The sequence below is a fragment of the Xiphophorus couchianus genome, chromosome 16 (genome assembly GCF_001444195.1).
Source record: "Xiphophorus couchianus chromosome 16, X_couchianus-1.0, whole genome shotgun sequence".
Lineage (NCBI taxonomy): Eukaryota > Metazoa > Chordata > Actinopteri > Cyprinodontiformes > Poeciliidae > Xiphophorus > Xiphophorus couchianus.
The window spans coordinates 17,667,626-17,693,896 of record NC_040243.1 but is presented as its reverse complement, the minus strand read 5'-3'; the positions used below and the strand labels follow the sequence as shown (position 1 = coordinate 17,693,896).

General features: G+C 39.6%; 3 protein-coding genes across 5 annotated transcripts; all 3 read right to left on the bottom strand.

Moving 5' to 3' along the window:
• Positions 1–312: 312 nt before the first annotated feature.
• Positions 313–13,506, bottom strand: znf598 (zinc finger protein 598). Its single transcript, XM_028041504.1, has 12 exons — positions 13,208–13,506; positions 11,828–11,940; positions 10,120–10,249; positions 9,749–9,960; positions 9,444–9,661; positions 9,273–9,366; positions 7,086–7,414; positions 6,918–6,993; positions 5,970–6,829; positions 3,097–3,253; positions 2,598–2,745; positions 313–1,720 (listed from the first exon to the last, which is right to left on the bottom strand). Exons 1-12 carry the CDS (start codon positions 13,379–13,381, stop codon positions 1,346–1,348), a joined length of 2,886 nt encoding a protein of 961 aa, XP_027897305.1. The 5' UTR covers positions 13,382–13,506; the 3' UTR covers positions 313–1,345.
• Positions 13,507–14,244: 738 nt separating this feature from the next.
• On the bottom strand, positions 14,245–18,650 carry slc25a17 (solute carrier family 25 member 17). Its single transcript, XM_028043204.1, has 9 exons — positions 18,464–18,650; positions 18,143–18,203; positions 17,988–18,054; positions 17,760–17,911; positions 17,519–17,635; positions 16,872–17,020; positions 16,678–16,773; positions 16,496–16,581; positions 14,245–15,623 (listed from the first exon to the last, which is right to left on the bottom strand). Exons 1-9 carry the CDS (start codon positions 18,518–18,520, stop codon positions 15,470–15,472), a joined length of 939 nt encoding a protein of 312 aa, XP_027899005.1. The 5' UTR covers positions 18,521–18,650; the 3' UTR covers positions 14,245–15,469.
• Positions 18,651–19,658: 1,008 nt separating this feature from the next.
• Positions 19,659–22,871, bottom strand: rpusd1 (RNA pseudouridine synthase domain containing 1). Of its 3 annotated transcripts, none has more exons than XM_028041323.1 (6): positions 22,742–22,871; positions 22,033–22,274; positions 21,830–21,953; positions 21,168–21,270; positions 20,966–21,067; positions 19,659–20,546 (listed from the first exon to the last, which is right to left on the bottom strand). In XM_028041323.1, exons 2-6 carry the CDS (start codon positions 22,218–22,220, stop codon positions 20,149–20,151), a joined length of 915 nt encoding a protein of 304 aa, XP_027897124.1. In that variant the 5' UTR covers positions 22,221–22,274; positions 22,742–22,871; the 3' UTR covers positions 19,659–20,148. The 3 variants fall into 3 exon arrangements, with proteins under 3 accessions (XP_027897124.1, XP_027897122.1, XP_027897123.1); XM_028041321.1 differs by having other exon boundaries at positions 22,033–22,269; positions 22,742–22,851; XM_028041322.1 differs by having other exon boundaries at positions 22,033–22,266; positions 22,742–22,847.
• Positions 22,872–26,271: the final 3,400 nt, after the last annotated feature.

Here is a 26,271-nt window from a genome sequence, read left to right as displayed (position 1 = left end):
GTTTTGGTGATCAGCAGCAAGAGACAGTGATCGGCGATCACCGATCATACACTTTTTCACAGAAATCGGCCGATTATGGTCGGTGGCCGATCGATAGGCACACCTCTAATACAGCGTTTTTATAACAACTTAAATTGCACAATGTGCCTGGAAAACATAATACTGCCCCTTTAAAAGGAAAAATAACATTACACATTTAAACCTACAAACTTTTTTTTCTATTATAATTAATCTTGTTGTTTTTTTTTTGGTTCAGTCCAATACAGCTGGAATATGACAGACTGAACTAGAAATAGTGATGAGACAGAGATGTACAATGCGATCAGCTTTATTGGAAGTGGATGGAAAACAGTGCACTAATGTACGATTTCCAGGCAAAACCAGAAATCTCAAAACAGAAAGAGAAGCGCTGGCACCTGTGTCGACACGTTAAGGTGCTTCGATGGAGGTTATGTTCTTTCAGTCAGACAAATTATAGTAAAACGTGCAATAATTTAAAGCTGGGACTAAAATTAAGCGACATCAGTCTCATTTCCCAGTGATTCTCAAGGAGAAATAAATGATTGAAGATGAGTTTGTTTCGTTGAAATCTTGTACAGTACAACAGCCCCGGTGATGATCGACGAACATGCCAAGATTACCGGATGGGGATACGAACGGAATGAGTGTGAATGTTAAAAAAAAAAAAAAAAAATCATAACAGTTTAAATATGAACAGAAATTTGTTCCAAAAATCAGAAGCAGCTTATTTTCTGTCACATCATGACAAAAGGAAAATCCTTGCACCATGAGCTGGCTGACCACCTTCTGGATTAAGCAGCAAAAACTAAGCAATTAATCTGTTATATTTAAATAAATATGATGCTAATTACTGGAATTGAATTGCTTAGTTGTTTAACCAAGCAGGTCGCTGCCATGCTCATATTGACTCATGTTACCAAGACAAAGTGCAGTTTTCTGTTTAAGTGAAAGCAATAAAGCAACGTAAAAAAAAAAAAAAAAGTCAATCATTTGAATTTCTCTCTTAGACCGCAACCCCCTTCCTCCATTATTATTATTATTATTATTATTATTATAGTCACAGTTCTGATTACAGACGCTCTCAGTGAGTGCCAGCTGGAGACATCCTCGAAGGAAGCGGGTCCAAGTGGAAAACCCTTTGGACCAACCCATCAATATAATCTGCATCAGAGGAGGGCCTGAGGCTCCCTCTGTTTGCGTAAACGGCAAACGGGCTGCTGCTGTCGCACGCTGGCATCTGCAACGCCTTCACGGAGCTGCAGCTGAAATGTCGCCCGGCAACGGCAAACAGACGTAAACAGTCGGGGGACGAGGGGGAGTGGGGCTAGCTGATGATGCGGCTGATGGACTGCAAGGAGGGGAACTCCTCGCTTTCGGTGATGTGCAGGGTCTTGTGGGAGTTGAAGTCTTTTGGGGCCAGAACCTGTCGGCAGGTGGGGCACACCTGGCAGTCCAGCTCGGCTGCCGTGTTGGCCGTCGTGGCGGGCATCTGCCAGGCGTTCTTCTTGTTCTTGTTCTTCTTCCCCCCGCTGGCGCCGGATTGCTTCTCCAGCGCCTTGCAGTCAGCGTGGGCGGTCAGCAGCTCCTGCTGCTTCCCGGTGTCCGGCAGCAGGACCAGCAGCTCGTTGAAGATGCTGTTGAAGTTGTCGCCCAGCAGGTCCTTGCAGCTGCGGTGGTACTGGGCCGCTGAGATCACGCTCTGGAAACGGACAGGAGACGGTTAAAGAAAACAGGAAAGCAGTCAGGTGAGGGTTTCCTAACCTATGACACCGCAAAAACACAAAATATTGCCAAGAATTTTTCCTTTAGTTTCTAGTTTCGTAGTACACTTAAAAATAAAAATAAAACTAACTTACAAGGAACTTTGCAGCAAGATGCAGGAGATTGTTTAAGGTAAATAATTCGTTAACATTGATGAAAAAGTTCAAGTTCCACTGGTAGATTATTTCTTTTAATAAGACATTTTTCCCATGTTATAAGTGAAATAATCTGCCAGTAGAACAAGTACTTTTTCCATCAATATTAAGGAGTTATTGATCTAAAACATGCTCTTATACCTTGCTGTAAAGCTACTTGTAAGTTAGTTTTATCTTATTTCAGAAGCACTGAGATATTTGCACTAGAAATTAGACCAAAAATACTTGCCAAGACTTTTGTGTTTTTGCAGTGAACTGTACCATTTATTGTCTTGTTTTTGTGACACTGAAAACACAAACGTCATGTTTTTATGAGACAGATCAATATAATTAGGGTATACAGTAGTTGTGAGGTTGGATTATTTTCTTCTTTCTTTTTTTGTCAAATAAAAATCTAAAAAGTGTGGCGTGCCTCTGTATTTCAGTTTAATTGGTGTTTAGGGGTACGTGAATGTATTACTCAGTTAAATTCAAGTAAATGTAACTGAGCAAATGTAAGTAGTTACTCCTCATGGAATATTCACACAAAAACCCAATAAGACTAATTAAAATTACTGTCTCCTGAGAAAAAGGTGGAAAATTTGAAGGATGTGAATACTTCTCAAGTCATTTCACTTATATAATCTATTGATTACAAAATGGCGAAGATGCCGACGTTACCTGTCTAAACTGAGCCGAATAATTTTTGAACTGGTTGAAACTGGACTCGTCATGGTGGAGAAGCTTTTTAATAGACTTGATGAGCTCCAGGTTTCTCTGCTGGAAGTCGTCCGGCACCAAATAGCCATTAGTCGGCATTTTGGGGGGGCTGAAAGAAGAAGGACAAAACAAAACAAAACAAAACATGAGACGATAAAACAGAAAGCAATTCTGAGGATTTTCAACTATGACACTGAAGAAGACAAGTTTAATGATTTTTATTGCGCAGGAGAAAAATTAAGATAGCAGTCATTGACTTTCTAGTAGGCTAAAAAAAAAAAAGTTTTTTTACATGAATATCTTTTGTCAGCATGGACAGCTGCAACTTGTATGCAAGTGCAGCCTATACATGTATTTTTTTTTTTTTTTTTTACAGTTAGCGGGTGCAGGGTATATTCAGGTGCACTCGATTGTCCAGATATTACGGTAATCAGAGTCAATATGCCTAACTACTACTCACAGGCTGACCGCAGGCTCCACCACGTTGCTGTTGAGGGCGATTCCTGTGAAGCCCGGGGGCGGCTTCGGGGCTGAGCTTCCCAGTCCAGGCGGAGGTGGGGGCATCGCAGGGGCTGGGCTTGGTGCTGTGGTTTTCACTGGGAAGGAGGTCTTGAACCCTGTCAGATAAACACAGATTACAGTCGCAGCTCTTCGGACCACCTGAGGAGATGGTGTCAGATCTGAAGCACCCAGGTAGTGTAAGCAGCCTGCCGACATTTTATGGTGTTCGATCACATCTGTTGACATCTGTCCTCAAAATAGAGACGTGCTTACCTATTCTACGTTGACACCAAGTACCGTATTTTCCGCACTATAATGCGGAAAACCTTCAATTTTCTCAAAAGCCGAGAGTGTGCCTTATAATCCGGTGCGCCTTATATATGGACCAATATTGAGCCACAACAGGTCTCGCAAATAAGGTAAGCAGCCGCCGACTTCATTTTCCCCCGTAGAAGAAGAAGCGCGCGGTGCACGCTGGGTTTTGTGTAAAGACCCCAAAATGGCTCCTATTAAGAGACACGCTTGCGACGCAGAGTTTAAGCTCAAGGCGATCAGTCAGGCTGTAGAACACGGGGATAGAGCAGCAGCCAGAGAATTTAACATGAACGAATCAATGGTGTGGAAGTGGATATATATTGTGATTGCACTAACGTTTGATTTACCGTAACAGTATCAGACTGTTTTTTACGTGTTTATTGAATCGAGGAAAAGTTCCCCTCCACTATATGTTACACCTTGCTGTTGTTAAAAGATAAACTGTGTCACGAAAATACCACGTCACTTACTTTACCTCGGGGAAAATAATCAAACAGATGTTTATTCATTTTGGGAATGAACGGAGTTTTCAGAACGCTGGTTTGTAATCTATTAATAAAGTTTGACTGACCTATCTGACTATTTTGTTGACATTCCATTTAGCGCAGTTCCATCTAATGGATGCATAATGTAACCCCAGCCTCTACTGTAGCGTCTATTCTATGCGCCTTATAATGCGGTGCGCCTTATATATGAAAAAAGTTTTAAAATAGGCCATTCATTGAAGGTGCGCTTTATAGTGCGGAAAATACGGTACTCAAGATTTATTCACATTCGATGGTTAACCAGGACCAACCGTGTGGTTACAGCTGTGATCCACAACATACTCCAAATATTACTCATCGGAGCAGAACAAGCCTTCCTTTGGTTTTATACATTTGTATGGCGCTTCCAGCTGTTTTGACTGATAACCCTGCATGTGACCGCATGCATGCAAACAATGTCAAGATCAAACACTGGGCTACTTTACAGCTCAATACTGATGAACAACTTCCTTCAGAGCCACCTGTCTTATGAGTTTTGACTTATGAATGAAAACGATTATGAAGAGCACAGAGGTTTCACCCTGTAGACTTGCAGTTGTATCACTTTGATTATCCAAACTTTGATTTAAAAAAATCCCTTTAGTTACCCTTCTAAAGCCTTTCGGTAACACAAAAATTGATTCAAGACAAAATGACACAAATATGTATAACAAGGACGAACAGGTGTAGCCACTGACTGGATGGATGGATGATAAAACAATAAAGCAAGTTGAAAATGGTGAATTGCTGCATTGTCAATTGAGCAAATTGGAATTGCAAAAATAAATCTGCTTAATTCAAAAAAGGCAATTATATTAAAAAGATAATGTTTTTGATAAAAACCTTTTGCAGTTGGGTGACATGTTTTTTTGGCTGTTATCAAAGCTAGTGTATTTTGCAAAACTACAATGGAAACACATTCACTGTGCACACATTTGAGAATAAAATAAAGGTTTAACATCACTTTGACGATAAGTTGATATCAAGACATCCCAGTGTACGAGATGTACTTGAATGCATAAAAAAAAACTGGTCGGAGAAACCATTACAGCGGTATAGACTGGTTGATTTTTGTTTATTCCTCGCAAATCCATTAAAACTCTACCCAATGTTTCACATTTTGTCACATGGCAAACACAAACTTTATTGTATTTTGGTGGGATTTGCTCTGGTACACCAAAGTTGAAGATATTTGTGAAGCATAAGAGAAAAAAGAAACACTGGTTTTTAAAGTTCTTTGCCCTGCATCTAGCCGCATCCATTTCCCTGTTCTCAAGGAAAGCATCCCCACAGCAAGATGCTGCTACGACCATGTTTCTCAATACGGGTGAGTTTTCTGCCACACACAGCATTTGGAATGTCAAAAATGATTGACATTCTCAATTTTGCTTCTTTGATTAAAGCTCTCATTTGCCAACCAGTCATTTAAAATGGACGGCCATGTCTTGGTACGTCTTTTCCTGAACTCTTTACATTTTCAGATCCTCACACCTTAAATTGTTGAACAACCTAACCTTGATTTATGACGGTGCTTTATGTCGTCTAATGAAACTGAGCCTGTCACAGAAATCTTTTGTTATAATGGTGAAAGAGTCACTATTGAACATAAACAACAAGGCTGAACATAAAAAGCTACATTTTTAGGTACTGATGGATTTCACTCTTTATACTTTGACTCAGTGGACGAATAAAACCAATTTTTAAATATTCCAATTACTCAAACATTCTTTGATTGCTTCCTTTGAGTTGCATCAACATTGGACTCATTTTGGTTGCCTATTCTGTTTTTAGTGACCTTTTAATGTTTAGAAACGGTTTAGTTGTTTAGGTTTGTATATTACTGCTGTCAGTAATTCAGATTCTACATCTCATTTTTTGTGAAACCAACGGATAAATTAAAATAAAACACAATTAAAATCCAGATAACATGAATTGAAGTTTATAGTTGCTTGTTTTGCAGACAGAAGACTTTAACTAGGCTACTAAGTTTCACCTGGAGGAGGTTTCTTGGTCATGAGAGCAGGGAATTCCTCCTCTGGCTCCGGCGCCGGAACCACAACAGGCGGTGTCATTGCCCTCGGAGATTCTCTGCAAACAGCCGATGTCGTGTCAGTGGGACCGCTGGCCGACACGCTAGTTGCCGTGACGGTGCTGGACAGTGATTTGCTCCAAGTTTTCTCAGGGACGTTTTCCTTCTGCGCAGCCGTTTCAACGGAGCTTGCGTTCACAGGCACCGTCGTGCCCGAAACGGCGGGCACCGACACGGAGGAGACAGCTGAGTTTTTCTGCTTTTTCTTCTTGCCGGCTTTGGAGGAGGGGAGGTCCGTGTTAGGGGGCGGATTTGCAGAGGATGGGGTGGCGGAGGGCTTGCTGTTGGCTCCTTTGACGGTGAGGAGGGAGGAGATATCCAGCATGGTGGGCACCGAGCGGAACTCCTGCTGCGTCATTCCTCCGCCGTCGTCGTCGTCAGACAGAGAAGGAGGCGTCGCCTTTTCTTTTTCCCCGACTTTCTTCTTCTTGCGGGAGGATGACGAGTTTGAAGAAGAGAGGAGCTGAGGCCCGGAGGGAGCGGCTGAGAGAGGAGGCGGAGCTCTGGAGGAAGGAGGAAGTTGAGGGTTCGGTTTGGCCACAGGGGTGCTGTTGGACCACGCCGAGTTGGCGCTCGCTGCGGGTTTGAGAAGACGAACTTTGGGCACCAAAGCGGGGAAGTCCTCCTCTTGGAAGGAGGAATTCTTTTTCGGCTGTCCGGAATAAGCAGGAGTCATCGGGGAGGAAACCGCAGCGTTGGAAAGACTCGGGAACTCCTCTTCCTTCAGCGCTGCAGAAGAAGGTGCTGCCGGACCCGGCTTCGCACTGGAGAGACGAGAACACAAGAGAGACAATTCAGCACAACAACTGACTGTCATGAGATGATGAGTTAATTTGGTGAACTGAGGATTACATTGGTGCTACGGCAGAGGCTCCTAAAGCGGGGAAGTCATCTTCATCTCCCGGATTAGAGCTCTTCATTGTTTTTACTGTTAAAAAAACAACAAAACACAAAAAACATTGAAGACAAAGTTGGTAATCTGAAGAAGAAGATAAAGTTACTGTGATTTTATTTTTCTACCTGGAGGCTTGTTGCTTGGTTTGATCGGTCCAGTCAGGTGTCTGGGCTCTTCAGGCTCTATTCTCTCTATCCTCTCGTCTCTACAGTGTTTTGAAGTGTTCCTCTCTTGCATCGCAGGCCGATCTGTTTGCCTTTGCGTCACCGGTCGCTCCGTTTGCCTTTGTGTCACCGGTCGCTCCGTTTGCCTTTGCGTCATCGGTCGCTCCGTTTGCCTTTGCGTCACCGGTCGATCCGTTTGCCTTAGCATGGCAGCCCGCTCCGTCTGCCTCTGCATCGCCATCGATGCTCTTAAAGCTGCTTCGACCTGCCTGTCCTCTTCTTCTCTTTCCCTGCACAGATAAGATGAACAGTTTAGAAATGGAGCTTTGGAGGCGAAATGTGAAGACAGGATAGGCTGAGATAGGATGCAAATTATCGATTAAGGAATTAAAGTTGGCTGACTCATCCATCCACTAAAGATTAATTTATAAGTTGCCATATTCTTAAGTTGCTAAGAAAAAGAGGGTCGACCGTCTTTTCATAACATGAGAAAAAGGGATACATTTTTCATAATATGCTGAATTAAAAAAAACACATTAAATTTTAACATTATTTGTGTGTGCTGTATTAAACACTGACTGAATAAACTGTAAATTGTGGTTCTCAAATTATTAAACTTAGATATAATTATAAAATACAACAAAACATGAATCTCTTAGGTTGCCAAATAGAAAACCAAATGATGAAGATAATAAAATATTTGAAACACTTGATTCCTCATTAACAGAGAGGTATTCATACAGAAGTACTGTGTGTGGTTGCTTTTGAAGGAATATTAAGACTTGGTTAGATGAAGTGCATTAACTCACGACAGCCCTCAGAATGAACAGTTACTAAGGTGAAACTAAAGGAGTTTGTCGAGTGTTAATATTTCAAAACAGAACCGCATAAACTGCATTTTGCATCTCATGTCGGACTCTGGACTGTTTCTCTTTCCCGTTTTGGAATGGCCGGCCGCTATATTTGTTTCAACATCCTAGAGCCGACTCGGCTTCAGGATGACCAGCGGCGCCCTCTTCTGGATGGCGGCCAAACTACAACACTAAGTTCTATAAGTGGACGTTATTAGTTTGTCGATTAGAACAAATTTTACTCTTATAAATTGTTTTAATCCCTAGACTCAACTGAATGAAAAATTTAAATAAAATTAAAAAAATTAAGCATAAGTACAGATTAAGGCACATATAATAACTCACATTGGCTAAAAGCCAATGGAGGAAAAATGTTTTTTAAAAGAAAAAGTATTTTTTCATCTGATCTAAGACCAATCAATGGTATGCAAGGTTGACGCAGCTCAGACAAATAAGGGGGGAGATTATTAAGAGATTTTAAAAAAAAAGAAAGAAAAAAAAACATTTGAAACTTAATTGGAAGCCAGTAAAGAGACACTACAACTGGTGGTATGTGCCATCATGCAGCAGCATTTTGTACCAACTGGAGAGGGAAGCTAACTTAAATCAAAAGAGAGTTGCAGTACTGCTTTACTCCCATTACACACTGATTTGTGTTGGTATATCATATGAAATGCTGATAAGACGCAGCACAAGTGTTAGAAAAATTATCCTCCTGTTCATTTACTCATGAGTTTATTTTACAAGTTATGTTTTCATATTATTCTTTTCATATTATTCTTTTTATATTATTACTCTCATATTATTCTTCTTTTTATATGTACTTAACTTCTCTTTCTTTTGTAGTATATTATTAACTTTGTTTAGGATGTTTGCCTGGAAGCTGATAACGTTAAACATTCATGTGTTATTAGTTCCATATGTAACTGATTAGTTGTGGTCAGTCACATGCCCTTGTAAGGGCATGTCCATAGGAGGTTCCAGAATGTGAAGACGGTTGGTCAATTCTCTGTGTGAAGAAGCCCAACCTCCTTTTTCTATACAATAAAGAGAAATGCAAAGAAAGATCTAGCAGAATTGATTTCAGACAGTGTTTGACAGCGATTCGTCGCGTCTGTTCTCAATTCTCCTATTCTGCAGAAAAGAAAAGAAAATAAACCTAATCTCTGTCTCTGGCTGATTCTTTGCAGGTTATGACAAAATAAACCTATCAACAAGTTTGATCCAAGTTTGTGGTTGAAATTTGCTGAAGTTCAAGGGAGTTCAATGGATCCCAGGGCCAATCATGCAAACTCACCGGGAGTACCTCCAGCTCTTCTGGCCCATCTGCAGTCTTGCCCGTCCTCCTCGATTATGCCGCGTTTCCTCATAGTCCTCACCTCCAACCATGCCTAAAGAAGAAGACGACTATTCAAGCTCACCGCAAGCAAGAACGTCTTTTTAGCTCGACAAGACCACATCGACCCACCGTCGTTCCTCCTCTGCTGCCTCGGAGCGTAGTTGAACTGCAGGTCGATGTGGCGGTTCTGCCGGGCCTCTGCTCGGTTCTTGCTGTGCGCCGCAGCCTTGTGGGCCTTGTAGTCGATCTCAGAGCGGAACGCGTGCGTGAACTGCTCCGTGGCGCAACGTCCTTCCTCGCACAGATAGTGGCTCTCTCTGAAGTGCTCGCTTAGATACCGGTAATCACTGAGGACAGACGGGTCAGTAAGAAACTCAAGTGGGAACCCGATGAAACACACGCGTCACTGGTGGATTTTCTTCCTCTGCGAACACCTGTAGTATTCCTGTGAGCCGTCCGCGTCGCAGAAATGGCAGAAGTAGTGGTCCCTGCGCAGGTGCTTGAGCAGCTCATCGTTGTCGAGGTAACGCTCGTCGCAGAACTTGCAGAGCGGGTGCCCTCGGTGACTCGTGTCGTCCGGATCACCGTGCGCTCTGTGCCGCGCCAGTTCCTTACGGTTATACCACTTCCGCTCATAAGAGAAGATCTGGAGAGGTGGCAGGTTTTCAGAACACAGTTAACATTTTAATACATTTGATTTCTGGATAAACTTTTCACAATCAACAACAGAGGTCTACTACAGTCACTGATCTGATTTTACAACAGAAATACTGAATTTCTCTGGATCAGGGAGGAGCTCAAATACCTTGAGATGTTTGGAGCAGAGCTTGCAACAGAAAAGCTCATGCTGCTTCCTCATGTGCTGCTCCAGCTCCTCAAATCTGGAGAAAACTTTAGGCTCTGGACATCGGACGCACTCCGACAGCAGCAGACGCCTGATTATAAACAAAAAACACATCAAGAAAAAGCTAACTTAAAAGAAAACTACTCTGAGCACTAAAACCAAATTATTTTAGTAGATTTAAGTACCGTTTCTGTAGCAATTAATAATAATAATTTTTTAAAAAATCAGTGTTGTCTTTGGGATTCTAGCCTCTGAATCCACAGCTTGCCAAACTCATCGCCACTTTGTGATCACAGAGTCACCAGCTGCAATATTACAGTCACTTTCTAGAATGCATGGGACATAAACCAGCTTCTTCATTACATCAAGCTTTTAGTCCCTCTGAAAATAAGGTATTTCTAACAGATGGCACCTTATATCGTTCCAATAAGAGCTGTGAAAAAACTGTTTCATCTCATAAACCGTTCTAAAAACTTTTGTTTGTAATTTTTAACTATAGTTTAGTTTATTCAATCAAATGAGGGTCAGTCTAAAGCACAGGTGTCAAACTCCAGTCCTCGAGGGCCGCTGTCCTGCAGTTTTTAGATGTGCCACAGGTACAAAACACTGGAATGAAATGGCTTAATGACCTCCTCCTTGTGTAGATCAGTTCTCCAGAGCCTTAATGACCTAATTATTCTATTCAGGTGTGGTGCAGCAGAGGCACATCTAAAAGTTGCAGGACAGCGGCCCTTGAGGACTAGAGTTTGTCACACCTGGTCTATAGTCTGTTACTATTTCAGTTGCAGCTCCAGTTAGACTAACAGCTGCATTTTGCACAGATATTTGTGTGCATGGTCTGCAAAACTGTGCAATAGGCCATGCCTGTTAGTTGATCCAATGACTCAACCTCTTCCAGTTACATTTACAGTGAAATAGAAACTGCCGATGCTGCTTCGTGTGTCATGTGACCTGACTGTAGAAAGAAAAAGCCCTTGACTTAGAAGGAAGTGCTTAACAGAGAGCAGCTGAAACACTGGTCTTAAAATATTATGACATTCAAAACTAAATGCAAAGGTTATGAAATATTTTATAGTACACATACTAATCCAAGCCTTGACATTCATCAAACTGATCTGCACATAAACATAACCAGCAGAAGCATTACATGAGTTAAGAAGGACAAAACTTTGATTTTCATTTGCCTATAATTTAAATTTTTCCAGTGAAAGCAAAACCAAAAGTCAAAGTTCTAGTTTGACTTTTGGTAACAGACTATAGACCAGGGGTGTAAAACTCCAGTCCACAAACCTGCCGAACACAGCTGATTCTAACATGGACACTTTAGAAAACAGAGATTTTCTGCTGCATTTTCTGAGTCAACAATCAACAACTTTTAAAAGAAAAAAATGCTTAATAAACTAAGAAATGTTGATAGTTTGTCTGTTTGGCATGTATACAGATGTGCTAGCTATCCAGATACTACTACAAAAGAAACATTTTCTTCTGTGGGAGAAACTAAAACATCAGTGAAGCCGTCCCCCCCCCCCATTCAATTATCCCAGTTACAACTACTTTTCAAAATCTTAGTTACTAAATTATCAGGTATGCAAAACCCTAGCATCTTATGTTTTAAAACACTATAATAACCCAAGGCATTAAAAACAGTAAGAGCAGAGTCTTTCCATACCTGTACTGAGAGTGGGTCATTTCGTCAACGAAATATATGTCGTATCTCTTCTCAAAGGGAAACTGCTGATAAGGCAGAGACTGAAAGGTCTTCAGCTTTTTAACAAACACCACCTGGAAAAGCATGACAGGAAATGCTAAACTAATGACACCCAGAAAGTAACATTTTACTTTAAAAAAAGAAAAAAGCTGTTAACTAAAAACTTCATGGTCATGATGCTACCAATACGGAAAATAATTGATTCAAAAAAATGGAAACATTTTTTTGAATCAATTCAAAAAAATTGACGTTTGCATTTTAAAATTTGCATTTGCAAATGACGTTTGCATTTTAAAATTTACAATTTTCCAAAAAACACTTAACTTTTTGGTAACAGAGAAGCTATCAGGCTAAATCACACAGAGAGAGTTTGGAGACAGCGATGAGTTGATTTCTTTTTACAAAATTTCAGCACTTCCATACTACTGATTATCTCTATATCCTGACTAAATCAGGTTTCATACCTTTCCAGGCTAAACTTTTAATGATTTTCCAGTAAGTGGATGTTCTGTCTTGGTTGTCTGTAATTTCTAGAAACCGTGGAGGAATACAATGCAGAGTTTGTAGTCCAACCTTGTAATAAAGGACATACTTGAATATATTTTACATTTTTAAAGTTAAATCAAGTCACAAATCATGAAATACAAATTGTTTAATATCACAGTTTGAGAAGATTTAATGCCTTTATATTGTTTAGTGATTTATTTGATGTGTAAACTGGTGTTTAGCGTTTTAAATGGTTTTGAGTTGTTTATCGTTTTTCTACTTTTTTGGCTGTCCAGTCACCTCAAAAGAAAGTTATGGTACCCTGAACCCGCCTATCTGCAGATATTGTCCATTTGAAGCATCTCTGTGTATTTAAGAATAAAGCTGCAGTTTGAACCCAACATCAGTATGGGTTGAAATCTCTCACTTTTCCCTTACATTTGTCCAAAATGCAAATGTTTACTAGCCGGGCATTAGCAGTTAGCAAGTTAATTACAATATTAGTGAAGTGACGTTAAATTAAGACATTGCTACCAATATTAGATAACATTTTTAGCATGTCTTCATTCATTGATTAACACTGAAGCCAATTTGTTACGTAATAGTACCTAACTTGATAAAAGGACACATACTGCTGTGCTGATGTTAGCATTACCTGCTTTGCTCGGCGAGTGACAGCAACAAAATGTAGTTTAAGCACAATAAAGCTACGCTATATCATTTCCTGTCGCAGTTATTGTAAATTCACTTAAGATACGTTTACACGGAAGCAGCTTTTAATACTTAGGGAGGCTAAAATGACGTTGAGGCCTAGCTAGCTGCAGCCCCCGGCCAGAGTAGTAGAATAACCCGCACCTTGTCAAGCTCCTCGCGGCAAACGGCGCAGTACTTCTGGTCGCAGAGTACCCTCATCTTGGTGGAGCAGCGGTAGCACACCGGGTGGTCGCATTTACCCAAAGCGAAGATGTCGATATCCTGGCAGCACAAGACGCACGTCTTCTCAGACTCTTTTACGGTTGTTGAGTTCATGTTGATGAAAAAAGGAGCTGAAGCTTAGAACTGTTTGGGAGCGTCTCGACAGTGAAGTGCTTACGTAACCATGAAAGTGTGAAGTACTGCCGGTTATAGCGTCACGTAACGGTTGGAGTGCCACAGATCTGTATAGTATATGGATGGGCCGAGATCAGGACCACAGCGCGTTAGCTACGACTCTTTCATATGTGGGATCTGCGCATGCTGTCATGGCTGATCCACGTGTTGTGCTGTGGTGTTCACCGGCACGGCTGGGCTTCCGTAAAAACCTTTCACAAGCCTCAGTGACTGTTCTGGAAAACGTCCGGACTCTGCGAGACTACTGGAACAACAAGAATCTGAAGCTAAATATGAATTTAATAATATAGTACCTTTCTAATTTTTGTCGACCCCTTAGAGCACACTATTTTAAACAGTTAACGTTTGGCAATTTTCTCCTACGCTGCTGAGATTGACATTTCTAAATACAGGATAATTTAAAAAATAACTGTTTTGTGTTATTCTTCAAACTCTGTGATTCCAAGAGACATGTCCAAGTCCAAGAAGAGTCCACGCGTACAAGATGCACTACATATATTTATATTACATCATATAAACGAAAGGGGTATGAAAAAGAAGCGACACAGTATGTTTCTTTATAATTATTGATGAAAATGATAAAAATCTGTAATCAGTCTACCAGGTGGCAGAAAAAAAATATTTGGTTCATTTTCAATAACTGCTGTTTACGTTGAGTGAAATACATCTTTAATTTTATCTGTTGTCTAAAGATATTAATTGCTTCTAAGGTTTCCAAAGGCCAGTGAGTGTGAAGCAATCTAATTTCTTTTTTTTAAAGATTCTTTCATTTTTCTACCTTATAATAGATTGGGAATATCCTTTATTGTCCCATAATGGAGAAATTACATGGGTTTAACAGCAGCATTATTGAAATTACAGCATAGTGTACATTTAGACAGAGATGGAAATGGATAATCAGAAGTTTATTCAAAACTGCAATAAATGCTAAAACCTGAACTAACTACTTTAAAATTATATCAGATGCTCTTTAAGCTGTTCATAGTTTTTCACACTGAATGTCACATTTTCTTTGACAGCCTGACAGGTAAATGCTACATAAAAACTCTCAATTTGCTCTACAGGTGCCAGGTAGAACTGTCAGGCAGTTCTTCCTTTGCCTCCACTTTAAAAAAATATTTTAAGGTTTTAATTTGGACTTTGATAGCTTTTCCACACATTTTATATGAAATTCATGTACCTGATCAAGATAGCATATTGCCCAGTGTATTTTTGAAAGTGTCACCCCGGTAATTTTGATCAGATAAACAGTTTCTGCAAGGAGAAACAGTACAGGAAATAAGAGAAAAATCTGAGGGAATATGAATGGTTTTGGAGAAATATGTATCCAATTCCTAGACCTCCTGATGTTGGTAAATAACTTTGATTTTCACATTTTAAACCTTTGAAAGCCTTTGGACACATTTGAAGTCTCCGATTATTCAGAGGGGATTATGAACCTAACTGTCAACAGAGTCCTTGTCTAAATATCAAAAGATATTGTTAATGGTTAATAAAGTTTCAAACAAACCAAAAAAAAAGACAAAAAATATTATGAAGTCAGTATCAATGTTTAGGCTTAATGAGAGCTGCTGAAAAAATTCATAAACTACATAGACAATCAGCCTTAAAATCTGATTCGAACCAGTTACTTTTACTGTAGGATCACCAATGGAAATACCTTATTTTACTGTCTCTGATCTTTCTTTCTACATTATCAATTTGACAATGAAAAGTCAATAAGACTGAAAACCAATTACCTAAGGCAGGTACACATGTTATTAATACTGAGGGAAACATTGAATGAGTATAAAGACACTTATAGGAGCAGATCTGATGTGCAACATTACCACAATTCTTAAATCATCATTAATTTCTTTTAAGACAAAAACAGAAGAAAATCACCATAAAACATCAGTAGTGGTTTATCATTTGTTTAGCAAAATATTCTTAAAAATCAGGTCCCGTCCAGTCATCATCATCAATGCATTTCTGTTAAGTGTCCAGGGTTGCATTTCTGGTTGCTGGTTAGCGTCTCTTGTAGTGGCCACTGCTCAGTCCCATAACTCTGAAGGTACTGCTGGCAATCTTCTCATAGAGAAGGAACATGAGGGCAGCAGTCAGGATGGTCTGCAGCAGCTTGGCCTCCAGGCCTTTGAACAGACCCAACACGCCGTGTTTCCTACAGCAGAGAAGCCGGTTGAAAACGCAAAACGGGACTGAAGACTGATAATGACCGTTTAACAGAGAACTAAACAACAAAATGCTTTTTATCTACATAAAATGCTGTGAAAAAAACATTTCTTCTCGATTTAGCACACAAAAATGTTTCAAATAATAATTTAATCAATTATTTATTTATTTAATTTCAACATTCACAGAATAAACTAAAAAAAAATTGTGAAGATAGGATATCTTTGGCCTGCAATTCATGACTGACACAACAGTCTGTCTGGTAGTCTGTTTGGCGAACAATTACAGTGCTTCGCAAAATCCTTGATACTTCTTAAACCTTTGCATATTTTGTGTGGTGCTACAATCACGACCTTTAATGTAATACAAAATACATATATATATATATATATATATATATACATATACTGTATATATATATATAAAAACATGTTCTTAGCTCCCTTTACTCGGACAGTCCTAAATCAAATCCAGTGAAACCAATTTGAATCAACAGATCAAGTGAGCTCATCTGTTGACTGGAAAAGTATTAGTCATGCTCAAAACAAATCTGGTCTTTATTGAAGAGCGGCAATTAAAAAGTTACTGCGGGAAGGATTATAATCTCTTCACGTGAAAAAACAAAAAGAGACATAAATTCCTGCTTCCTATATATTGTAACCTTGAAGTGCTAAAACCAGTTCTGGACTGGTTGTTCCACCTTTTTCACTGTTCCTGGGAAAATCCTGGTAATTCCCTTGCAAGTTCATACATGTGCTCCATCTCAAAATAATGCAACAAATAATTACATCAATTCTTCCTTCTAAAATGATTTCACAGTACGGCAATCGTCTTAGATGTGCGTTGTCTGTGAAAACTCACCTCGCTCTGTTTACCAGTAGACCCTTCAGGGTCTGCAGGCTGGACAGCAGCTTCGACTTTTTTGTCGGTGCGTTGACCTGACCGAACTGTTGTTAGGAAAGTATGGAGAAACATACAGTTGGAGCTAAAATGTTCTCCGGTTTTTTCGATGAACTAATGATGGATATAAAAGTGAGACCCACCCTGAGGACGGACTGTATCGTCTGCAGTGGGTACGTAACAGTGGTGGCGACGGCTTTGGCGACCGCCCCGATAATGAAGACCTCCAGAGATGTAAGCTTAGAGGGTAAGGAAGAAAAGATCGGTTGCATTTTTTATTACCATGCCTCTTACCATCCAGATAACGTAAGAATCCTGCTACCACCTTCCAGCTCACCTCTCTGGAAGCCCCTCTCCTCAGCTGCCTCTTCAGACCTTCGTAAATCATGAACTGAATGGCGGGGTTGAGCACCAGCAGCAGGGATGGGAAGGTGCCGTTCCAGAGGGCGCCAACACCTTCTTTACGGACGATCTGCTTAAATGCATCTGCGGAAATTATGGAGAAGGTTATGCCAAATGGTGCTTCGCAAAAATACTTCTATCCCTTGAAATCTTTCCACGCGTTACAACCGTAAACATCAATGCTGTGTCGAAGCATTTAATGTGGTGGACCAATACAAAGTAGTAGTGTGCGCAATTGGGAACTGAAAGGACATTTTTTTACACATGTAAATGTAAAAATTATAACGCACATTTCAAGAAAAAGAAAGTGCGCTGGTCAGATTAGACAAAAAAAAAAGAAGACATTTTGGGGCTTTATACAAACTTACTGCACAACATTCTTGGCACATACAGCGAAATATGATGTGGGGTGGATACCAAATATACCAAACTTTTAATTTTTTTATTTATACAGTATAAAAACACTTTAAATCTTAACAAAATACACTAGAGTTTGTGGTACTAATTGAACAAAAATCTGAAAAAGTTCAAGAATATAACTGATTCTCCATGGAAATGTGAACTAAAAGCAAATCCATTTACCCAGGATACCAGCGTAGTTTGTGGGCCGGATGTCTGAATTGCGAAACTTGGAGCCTTGGAGCTTCAGCCGGGTATTGACCACCCACAGAGGAGTGGTCAGTAGGACGTTTATAACACCTGAAAAACATATCGATAAAAAATGTAAAGCTAACCTCACTGTAGTTTATACTGCTTTTTAATTAACCAATGGCTTACTCATACACAAGAAAGCTTTCTGTGATATAGATGGAGATCGGTTTACCTGCAACAATGCCTACAATGAGGTCAGTGGTGGGGGTTGACTGCCTGCTCTTCAGCCAGCTAGCTTTCATCCAGTGGAAGCAGTAGAAGTAGACAAAGTTGGAGCAGCAAAGACTACAGATGACAGGAAACCATCCTCTGTAGGGAGCTAGTCTGCAGAGAGGCAGCAGGAACACCGTTTAATTTCTCCCACAATTCAGTTGTGATTTGTTAAAATCCTTTCACTCACACTCCTTCTTCTTTCACAATGTCAGCCAGAATAGCAGGTGTAGATTTGGCCTTCCTGTTTTCATCCACTGAACTCAAAGAAAGAAAGAAAAATTTATTGTCAATATCTAGCATTTAAACTCAATCTGCAAAGAAAACTACACGTCCACGTCTTACCTTGAAGCCGTAACCTGGCAGTATCCAAAGGGAAGAATACTGTCATCGCAGTCACACTTCCCTAAAACACAGGCCGAAGTCAGCGCTCAACACTAGACTGACCTTGTATGACAACACCGAACTCAGCGAAGAAAATTACAAATTTAAAGCGACGCAGATTTCTATAGCGCAACACCAGCTCAAAAATCAAAGGCATAATAATATCTACATATTCATCAAATGAACTTTAATTCGGCTGGGTTCGATATCACTGTAGGTAACTGACAAAGAAAGCTTCTTTCATAGTAAATAAAAGAAGCAGTGAAAGTGAAGCTAACTTACCACGGCTCCTGACACAGCGTGAACCAAACTCTCATAGGAGAAAACCTCGGCGGTCATTTCCAGCTGTCCTCTTCACTCCAAGCTGCTCAAATGATGAGAAACTCCGCTAAACAGCTGTCAACACGCTCAGCTACCCGACGGCTCGCAGTTTTTCTTCTTTTTTTTTTCCCTTCACACTTCCTCGAAGCTCACAGAACGGGATTATGGGTACAATAGTTTCATGCCCGATTTCAATGCTCACTGTTTAATTTGGACAATTCATAAATATACAGCTCTCACTGTGTTATATGAATAGCTTCCTTCGCAGAGATTACTTTGTTTCATTTCCCAAAGTATTCCTCGCTCAGTGTTTATCTGTTTAATTATATTTCATGCCCTTTATAGAGCTTTTGATGCCAGTAACTTTGTGCTTTTTGTTTTCCTTTGTCAAGTCCTTCTCTGTTTTTACGTCTTTAACTCAAACAAAGTCAGAACTAACAATTGTTACCTTCACATCAGTTTACAGTGGGTTTTTCTCACTAAGTAAAGTGGCTCCTGACCCCAAGCTTCTTTGTTTTGAAATATTTCACTCCAGGACAATGGCAATAACTTCGTAGTCACAAAAAATACAACCAGCTGTTTCTTCTTGTCTTGTTATCATTTTAAAAGAGTGGTACCTCTGCACTGCTTCCACTTGTTTGCTCAGGATTAGGAACTGTTGCAAAGTCAACAACTAAATGCAAATAGCCAGGTAAATTTAGATGGGACAACTAATGAACTGTGTGTTATCATTAAGATTGGACTGGACTGTATGTAAATGGATCTGACTAAATCATTGGATAGGGATGAAATGAACTAGATTCAATATAACTGTTTACAAACTGGACTTGATTGGCGTGTAAAGTGTCTTGAGAGGATATTTTTGGTGAATTCAGAGTAAACTGGAAAAAATGAAAACAGCCTGACAGTGTAAGTGTTTTCATGACGGCCACATCAGCAACTTCTTCAGGCATTTATTGTGATGAATGCCATATTCAAATGCTTGTTTAGACATTGTGTTAAGATGTGGTAACTGCTTCATACTGTCAGTAAACGTTTTCAATCTTGTTTCTTGTTGGGCAGCTTCTGCAAAGAAACTTTACAGTTGCTGGTACGTTTAGCCTAAATTTATTCATAGTACAGGTTTCAGGTTTTCTCAAACATGAGAGCAACCAAGACAGGTGTTAATAATTTTTTAATAGACAGGATATCTAACAACAGTAGGTTTTTAGTTGGGATTTACTTAACAAGATACATTATATGACGACAAACATGAGTCCAGGAAACATCTATGACTTCAAACCTACATGACTGGAGCAGCAACTAAAATACATTTACAAGAAGGAAGTAATTTTATTTTTATTTTTAAATTGCTGAATATAAAAGTAAAATAAAAACTTCTTTAAAATGGGAAGTTATGATCCTGAGGGAAGGCACGCTATCTTTGGCTGCAGTGAGGTAATTAAGATACTATGACTTGATGGTTGACCTGGCAAAGATCTGAGAATGATTATTTTAAGTGCATAAAATATCCTTTGACATGCCTTTTAACGACACTTATTAATGTTTCATGCTCTTCTAAGCACTGTGTGTGGTCCCTCATTTTTTAAGCATGCTCAACATGCTTTTTTTGCATAAATAAATTAAACCAAAACAATAAAAACCCATCAGTCTCCAGCCCATTCACTCAGCCACTCCTGACAAACCCTCCTCTGCTCCTCACTGTCCTCCCCAGTCCTTCGTTGCTTGCTCTTCTTCCTCTTCTCCCCCTCACTTCTCGCCACCACTCGTTCCTTTTCCTTAGTCTTGCTGTGCTCTAAAACGGCCTCAGCAGTGGCCTCCAGTGTCCGCAGTGAGCGCTGCGGGACCCATTTAGGGTCCACCGCTGGGTTGAAGGGGTCTCCACCAGTGACGAGAAGTGGCTGAGGCTCCAGGGGAATTTGGAGGAGATAGGCATGTAGCATCATGCGATACGGAGAGTCATCTGCTCCCAAGCTGTAAGTGAAGTCTCCGACGATGGGGTGGCCGATTTCGCTGCAGTGGACCCTCAGCTGGTGGGTTCGACCTGAAAAAACAAAGGTCAAAGCACACAGTCAGAGAGGAAGTTTCTTTACCACAGAATTTGACTGAAATCCTCAAGGTGAAAACTTTCTGCTGCAACCCATCAAGTTGCTTTTTCAAACTGCAACAACTTTGTTTGAATTTAACCCACATACGTTGTCTTACTAAAGTATCAACAGTTGTAGTAATAACACCTGAAAGAGAATGCACCACACCCTTTTTATATTATTAAACAATGTGTCCTTTTTGCTTCACCTCAAAACTACACATTATTTTATGTTGGTCTATCACATAAAATACCAATAAAATACATCGATTTGTTGGATTGTGACAAAATGTAAAAAAGTTTTTAAAAAACAAACAAACAAAAAGAATACTTTTGCAAGGCTTTGTAAATGAGAGAAAAGAAATTAGATAAGGTACCAGTGAGCGGCTGCAGCAGAACCTTAGTGACGGGGTCGCCGTCATACACCCCATACTCTAACACTATCAGCTCAGTTTGGGAAGGCTTTGGATTCTCACAACCTGTTGAGTGAACATGAGAAAATGCTGTAAACCTTTTAAAGCTAGCTGCCGTCCTTACATTTCATGAACGCTGATTTCAAACTAAATCAGGCTCCTGTACCTTCGGTTCCTTCGATGCACATCATATGAGTTTTTCCCTCCATGGAGTTCTTGCCAATAGCGAAGTCCAGAGTTTGTGTCTCATTTTCCACCCACCCACGAAGCTGAGATGGAAAAGAAACTCACTGAGACAAAAGGAAAGGAGTAGCAGACAGCAACGTTTGTGGGCCAAGCTGTGAAGCCATAACATTCAGAGAGCAAACATGATTCTTCCATAAATTTTAGATCATTATCTGTATAATCTTCTTTTTCTCATTTATGTATAAATATTATCTATCAAGTAAATCTTATGTGAATTAAAACTAACAACCACTTTGATGGGAGGAGGTGACATTATCTTTAAATATGCTCAATTTTGTTTTCATCAGTAAAATGTCTGTGATACATTTTGGGGAAAAAAAAAAGAAGAAAATTTTAACTTTACCCTACACTCCTACCAGGAAGGACGTGTGCGTTTGTTGCTGTTTCATGCTGAAGAAAACATAGCTTGTTAAAACTTACAAATAGTTAATAGCTACTGTATTATCAAACTCAGTGATAGAAGGGCTTGGTGTTGCTGTACTTCATGGATGGTTGGATTATAGTTCAAAATTCAGATATTTCCCTAATCAACAATAAACCAACAATAGAACAAAGTTTGGAAATAAGTTTTTTGTTTCTAACCAAAGACAAGTAGGCCTTAGTGACAGTGCGGTCCTTAAAGCAGCGGTAAGCCCTTCCAGCAGCAGCCTTATTAAGAGCGACACAAAGAGCTCCGCTGGTGGAAAAATCCAACTGGTGACAAAACCTGTTGGAAGAAATAAAAGCTAAAATAATGTTTATGATTCATAACGAAACTGGGTGCATGAATTAATGTGGTTGCTAACCTGAACCCATAGTAGGTGCTGGGGTCTGCCAGATGGGGGAAGTGATGCTGAAGCTGCATCTGCACGGTCTGCTTTTCGTACCACATTTTACTGTCTATACGGATATCCCAGTGTTTGTCCACAACGATGTAGTCATCGCTCTGGTACAACACACGCAGGCTCTCAATCCTGGCTGGCTCCGAACTCATCCTGCGCAGCTGTCAGTCAATCCAAAATGCAGAGACTGGATCGGGACTTCTGACCCAAAGGAGAAAAGAAAAAAAAAACATATTGAGTGATTAAAGTTTTTACTTAACAGTTAATACCAGGTTTTTCCATTTCTGGCTGCATTAAGACTTTGCCTCCATAAACTCATGTCAAAACTCACGTAGCAGCAGTCTGAATGTCGAGTTAATAGATAAGTACTCAATAAAATGTTTATCCTCTCATTGTGAGCAATTCTTTAATAAATAAGTAAGAATGTTTTTAGCTGCGTTAAACCACCAATATAATGTAATAACTAATAGCATAGTGGTGTGGTTTATGAATTCAAACAAAAAAATACATTTCAACGGCACCACCAAGATGCAGTGAAGTTTTAGTTAGCATGTTATTAGCGCTGTTGTTTCACCTTTAAATTATTAAACAATTCACAGCTATAAGCACGCCAAATATGGACATTTGCCCGGCGATAAAACACATTGTTACGTCGCTTTAAATTATTATTTACCTTGGCTCCTATTGAGGTTAAACGTGAATAGCTTATTTCCAAAATATGTAAACAAAACCACATCTCATGGAGCCCTTGTGCGCAGGCGCGTGCTCTTCTTTTCTCGTTTTTGTTAGTCCGTCGGGATTATGTCGCCACCTTCAGGTCATGGAGCTCTACAACAGTCATGGTAAAAACTACCCAAAAAAAGGAGAAAAATAGTGCGCATCGCTCTATTTGATCATTTCTGTGGATCCACACAAAAATGATAAAATAGAATAGTGACTATCTCCAGCTTTGTTTAATAAATAAAAATAAATAATGAACATGGAATTAGAATAACATATTATACAATTCAACCGTCTCCATTTGTTTTAATTGTTTTGGTTTTTTGGGGGGCCGGGGGGTAAGGGGTTCTACATAAAAAAGGAAGAAAAAAGAATAAATCAATTCATTTGACATATTTTTATATTCTGATATTTTGATTCTGATATACTTTTCTGAATGTTGATCATTTTACTTTTATATGTGATAGATCTCTAGTATAAGCATTTTGTTGTCCCATCCTGATGCAGGAGCTCCCTGTGCTTTTTGACAACTGTTATTTTCAATTATTGGCCAGTTTTTGTCTTTTCAAGTCTTAAATAAAGTGAAAGCGTTATGTGCTACATTAATGTCAGGTTCTTTGTAAAGGACTTCCCAAATCTGCATTTGTAAATCAGTTTTCAAAGCATTCCAAGTGTTTCCTATTCATTTGCTCTTAATTTAAAGAACCTATTTTTTTTCACAGACACTATCATGAATCCCAAAAACTAGCAAATAGTCAGTGATATCAATGGTCAGTAACCCGCTTTTCTAAACTACCTTTCATATTATATTTGTGAATATAGTGTCAATTAGTGTAGCAGAGTGTGTTGTTTGTATGCCTGGCCTGGTTATAAATTGGTTTCAATTAATGGTACATAGTGCTGGTGAATTTTCCATCATTTTAGGATTCAGTAAATCAATGTCATAATTATCACAGATTAACTAAACCGCTTTGTTAATTCTTGGCTCAGTGTTACTTACCAGTATCTTCTCTGCAGGTGGTTGCCTAGAGAGAAGATAAACAAAGTTCACGTGATCTCAGTCCTAGTCATAGTGTGAATGACCTCACAAGAGATTAAACACCTGGAAATAATCCACAGACAGTTGGGACTGTTTGCACTAAATCCCATATGTGTGTGTGTGTTTTTTAGGGGTTTTTTTACGTAAGCTGTCAGGAAAAAACATAATTCCAATGTCAAGCGATGACCTCACATGGTCCAAAGCTCATGGCAGACTGTTCTGAAACACCAGAGAATATCCAGCACACTCCACCTGTGGGTAATCCCATTACGCTGCAGGTATGGGTCTGTTTCTCCAGCTAAGATGATTATCAATTATTATATAAGCCATATTTCATAACTCAGTTTGGTTTTCTGTGTTTGTGTGTGTACATTCATCAGAACTGAGTTCTTTGCCATCAGTGTTTTGTCTGCTGTTGCGTAATGTTTCACTGGCGCGTTCGTCTGGGGGATGCACCTGCAGCAAAGCTTTGCACTCGCAGAAATAAAGAGTTGCATGTGACTCGGCAGGCCTGCGTCATTACTAGAAATCACAAAAGTTTCAGTTAGATGACAGAAGAAGAGGAGAAGGTGACAGGCGTCGCACCATGCCTATTCAATCACAGAGGATGTAGTTAAATTCTACCTCAGTCCTTAATGGGATATTCAAGTTGTGTAAATCTCAGACACCAACTGGAACTGGAACAACTTTTTGTGAGAAATTTTTTATTTTTTTGTTGCTTTGCTGTCTAAGGAGAGTCCTGGGTGGTGTTGGTGTTGCAGACTCTTAGCCTGCTAAACCAACACACTTCATTTTTGCTTCACTCTTTGGATCGAGGATTTTCTGGATGAATCTTTTGATGCAGCTTTTTAAATAAGGCGTGCCTTTGTAAGAGTTCACCATGCCTAAGTCATTCCTACAGGCTCGTTGCGATGAGCCCATCATGATATCGGACTGGGGCCTCCCTCTGCTGCTGGCGCTGCTGCTGCTGGCGCTCCTCTACTCCTTCCTGTACCTTCCTGCTGCGGCCCAGCGAGCCCTGCTGGAGCAAGCGCTCAGTGGTAACAACACCACCGTAGAGACACTGAAATGAGTACATGGATTGACAAGGACACATTATTTGTGAATGGACAATTGCAAGCTTCTTTGTTATTGTGTGACCATCCCCTGGATCAAGTAGGATTTTTTTTTTAGATAAGAGTTCTGTTTGTCAGCTAGCTTTCATGTGATGGAGGTACAAAACCCATTAGGACTGATTTTCCTGAGCTGAAAATGTGAGGAAGGTCTTTGTACTTAAGTTTTCACAAATTCACTACAAATGCACGGATGTGTGACTAAAATTTTTTTTTAATCACAGACATGTTTTACCTTAAGCATGGGCACACTAAGGTTTTGCAGATGTTCTGGTTTGGTTTTATTTCCCTCTGAACAGATTAGTCATTTCTGTATTTTTCCCCCAATACATGCAATGTGACATTTGTTTCTGTTAGTTTGTCTTTGTATGTTGTTGTTTGATCCTCCACTGTGCTCTTCTGGTTATTTAATAAGAGGAATAAAATATGAAAAAACAAAACAAAAGTGTCAATGTTGTTATGCTCAAAACAGAGGACTTTAAACTAGACTATGGTGCAGCATATTATATTTACAGTTTAATTAATGTAAGGCATATTTCAAGGAAATCTGTGCTCATTAAACCAAAAGTTGTTTTTAATTTATATATTATATTAAACTGCCTTGAGTTCAAAGGTCACACCCACTTCGGCTGCATATAATCACATTTAAGATATCGTCAGTGCATTACTGTGAACATTCCTGTACACTTTCCAACAAATCCTTTCAGTTGTTTTTGCAAAATAAACCTTTCCACCTTACAGAGCCCTCTAGTGGAGGGTTTCTGGCCTAACTCATGTAGAGTCGCTCAAGGACTTTATACCATGGCTTTCAATTTTTTGAAAGTGTAAGAAAATATAAGTTGACTTTGCCGAAATTACAACAAATTAATCCAGCCATCCAGGACTTATATTTCTAATGACATTATTACATTTAATGGCTTTAGGAAAGAATGGTGATGTAATGATATTTCTGCTCTATTCTTGATTCAGAAAGGATAAACAAGACACCTGAGCAGCCGTTTTAAATTACCTTTATTAAACAATACATGATACTGAAATTTGACAGCAATGCAGCTCTTGGTCGTTAGCTGCAGGAGGCAAAAAGATACAAAGAGTTTCCAGGTTTCTGTGTCTTTCAACCTAACCTTGCACCAACTATGCCTGCTTCTATTAGCAGGCGCTGACATCACAATAAATAAATGTTTTTCTCCTTAATTTTTGTGTGACTTTAAGTCCTTAAGAGCATTATATATATGTATATATATACAGTACAGATCAAAAGTTTGGACACACTTTCTCATTGAATTCAATGAGAAGGTGTGTCCAAACTTTGGTCTGTACTGTATATATATA

What these genes read in the sequence shown, in the direction of transcription:
- slc25a17 (XM_028043204.1), bottom strand. Translation starts at nt 18,520, where the DNA reads ATGACCGCCGAGGTTTTCTCCTATGAGAGTTTGGTTCACGCTGTGTCA. An exon ending in TGCCAGGTTACGGCTTCAAG is followed by an intron (nt 18,055 to 18,142) that starts GTAAGACGTGGA and finishes CTTTGAGTTCAG; the next exon opens with TGGATGAAAACAGGAAGGCC. An exon ending in GGAGAGGGGCTTCCAGAGAG is followed by an intron (nt 16,774 to 16,871) that starts GTGAGCTGGAAG and finishes TTACCCTCTAAG; the next exon opens with CTTACATCTCTGGAGGTCTT.
- znf598 (XM_028041504.1), bottom strand. Translation starts at nt 13,381, where the DNA reads ATGAACTCAACAACCGTAAAAGAGTCTGAGAAGACGTGCGTCTTGTGC. An exon ending in GCCTCTGCCGTAGCACCAAT is followed by an intron (nt 6,830 to 6,917) that starts GTAATCCTCAGT and finishes TCGTCTCTCCAG; the next exon opens with TGCGAAGCCGGGTCCGGCAG. An exon ending in GTGGAGCCTGCGGTCAGCCT is followed by an intron (nt 2,746 to 3,096) that starts GTGAGTAGTAGT and finishes TTCTTCTTTCAG; the next exon opens with CCCCCCCAAAATGCCGACTA.
- rpusd1 (XM_028041323.1), bottom strand. Translation starts at nt 22,220, where the DNA reads ATGAGTTCGGAGCCAGCCAGGATTGAGAGCCTGCGTGTGTTGTACCAG. An exon ending in GTGCATCGAAGGAACCGAAG is followed by an intron (nt 21,068 to 21,167) that starts GTACAGGAGCCT and finishes TTCACTCAACAG; the next exon opens with GTTGTGAGAATCCAAAGCCT. An exon ending in TCTGCTGCAGCCGCTCACTG is followed by an intron (nt 20,547 to 20,965) that starts GTACCTTATCTA and finishes TTGTTTTTTCAG; the next exon opens with GTCGAACCCACCAGCTGAGG.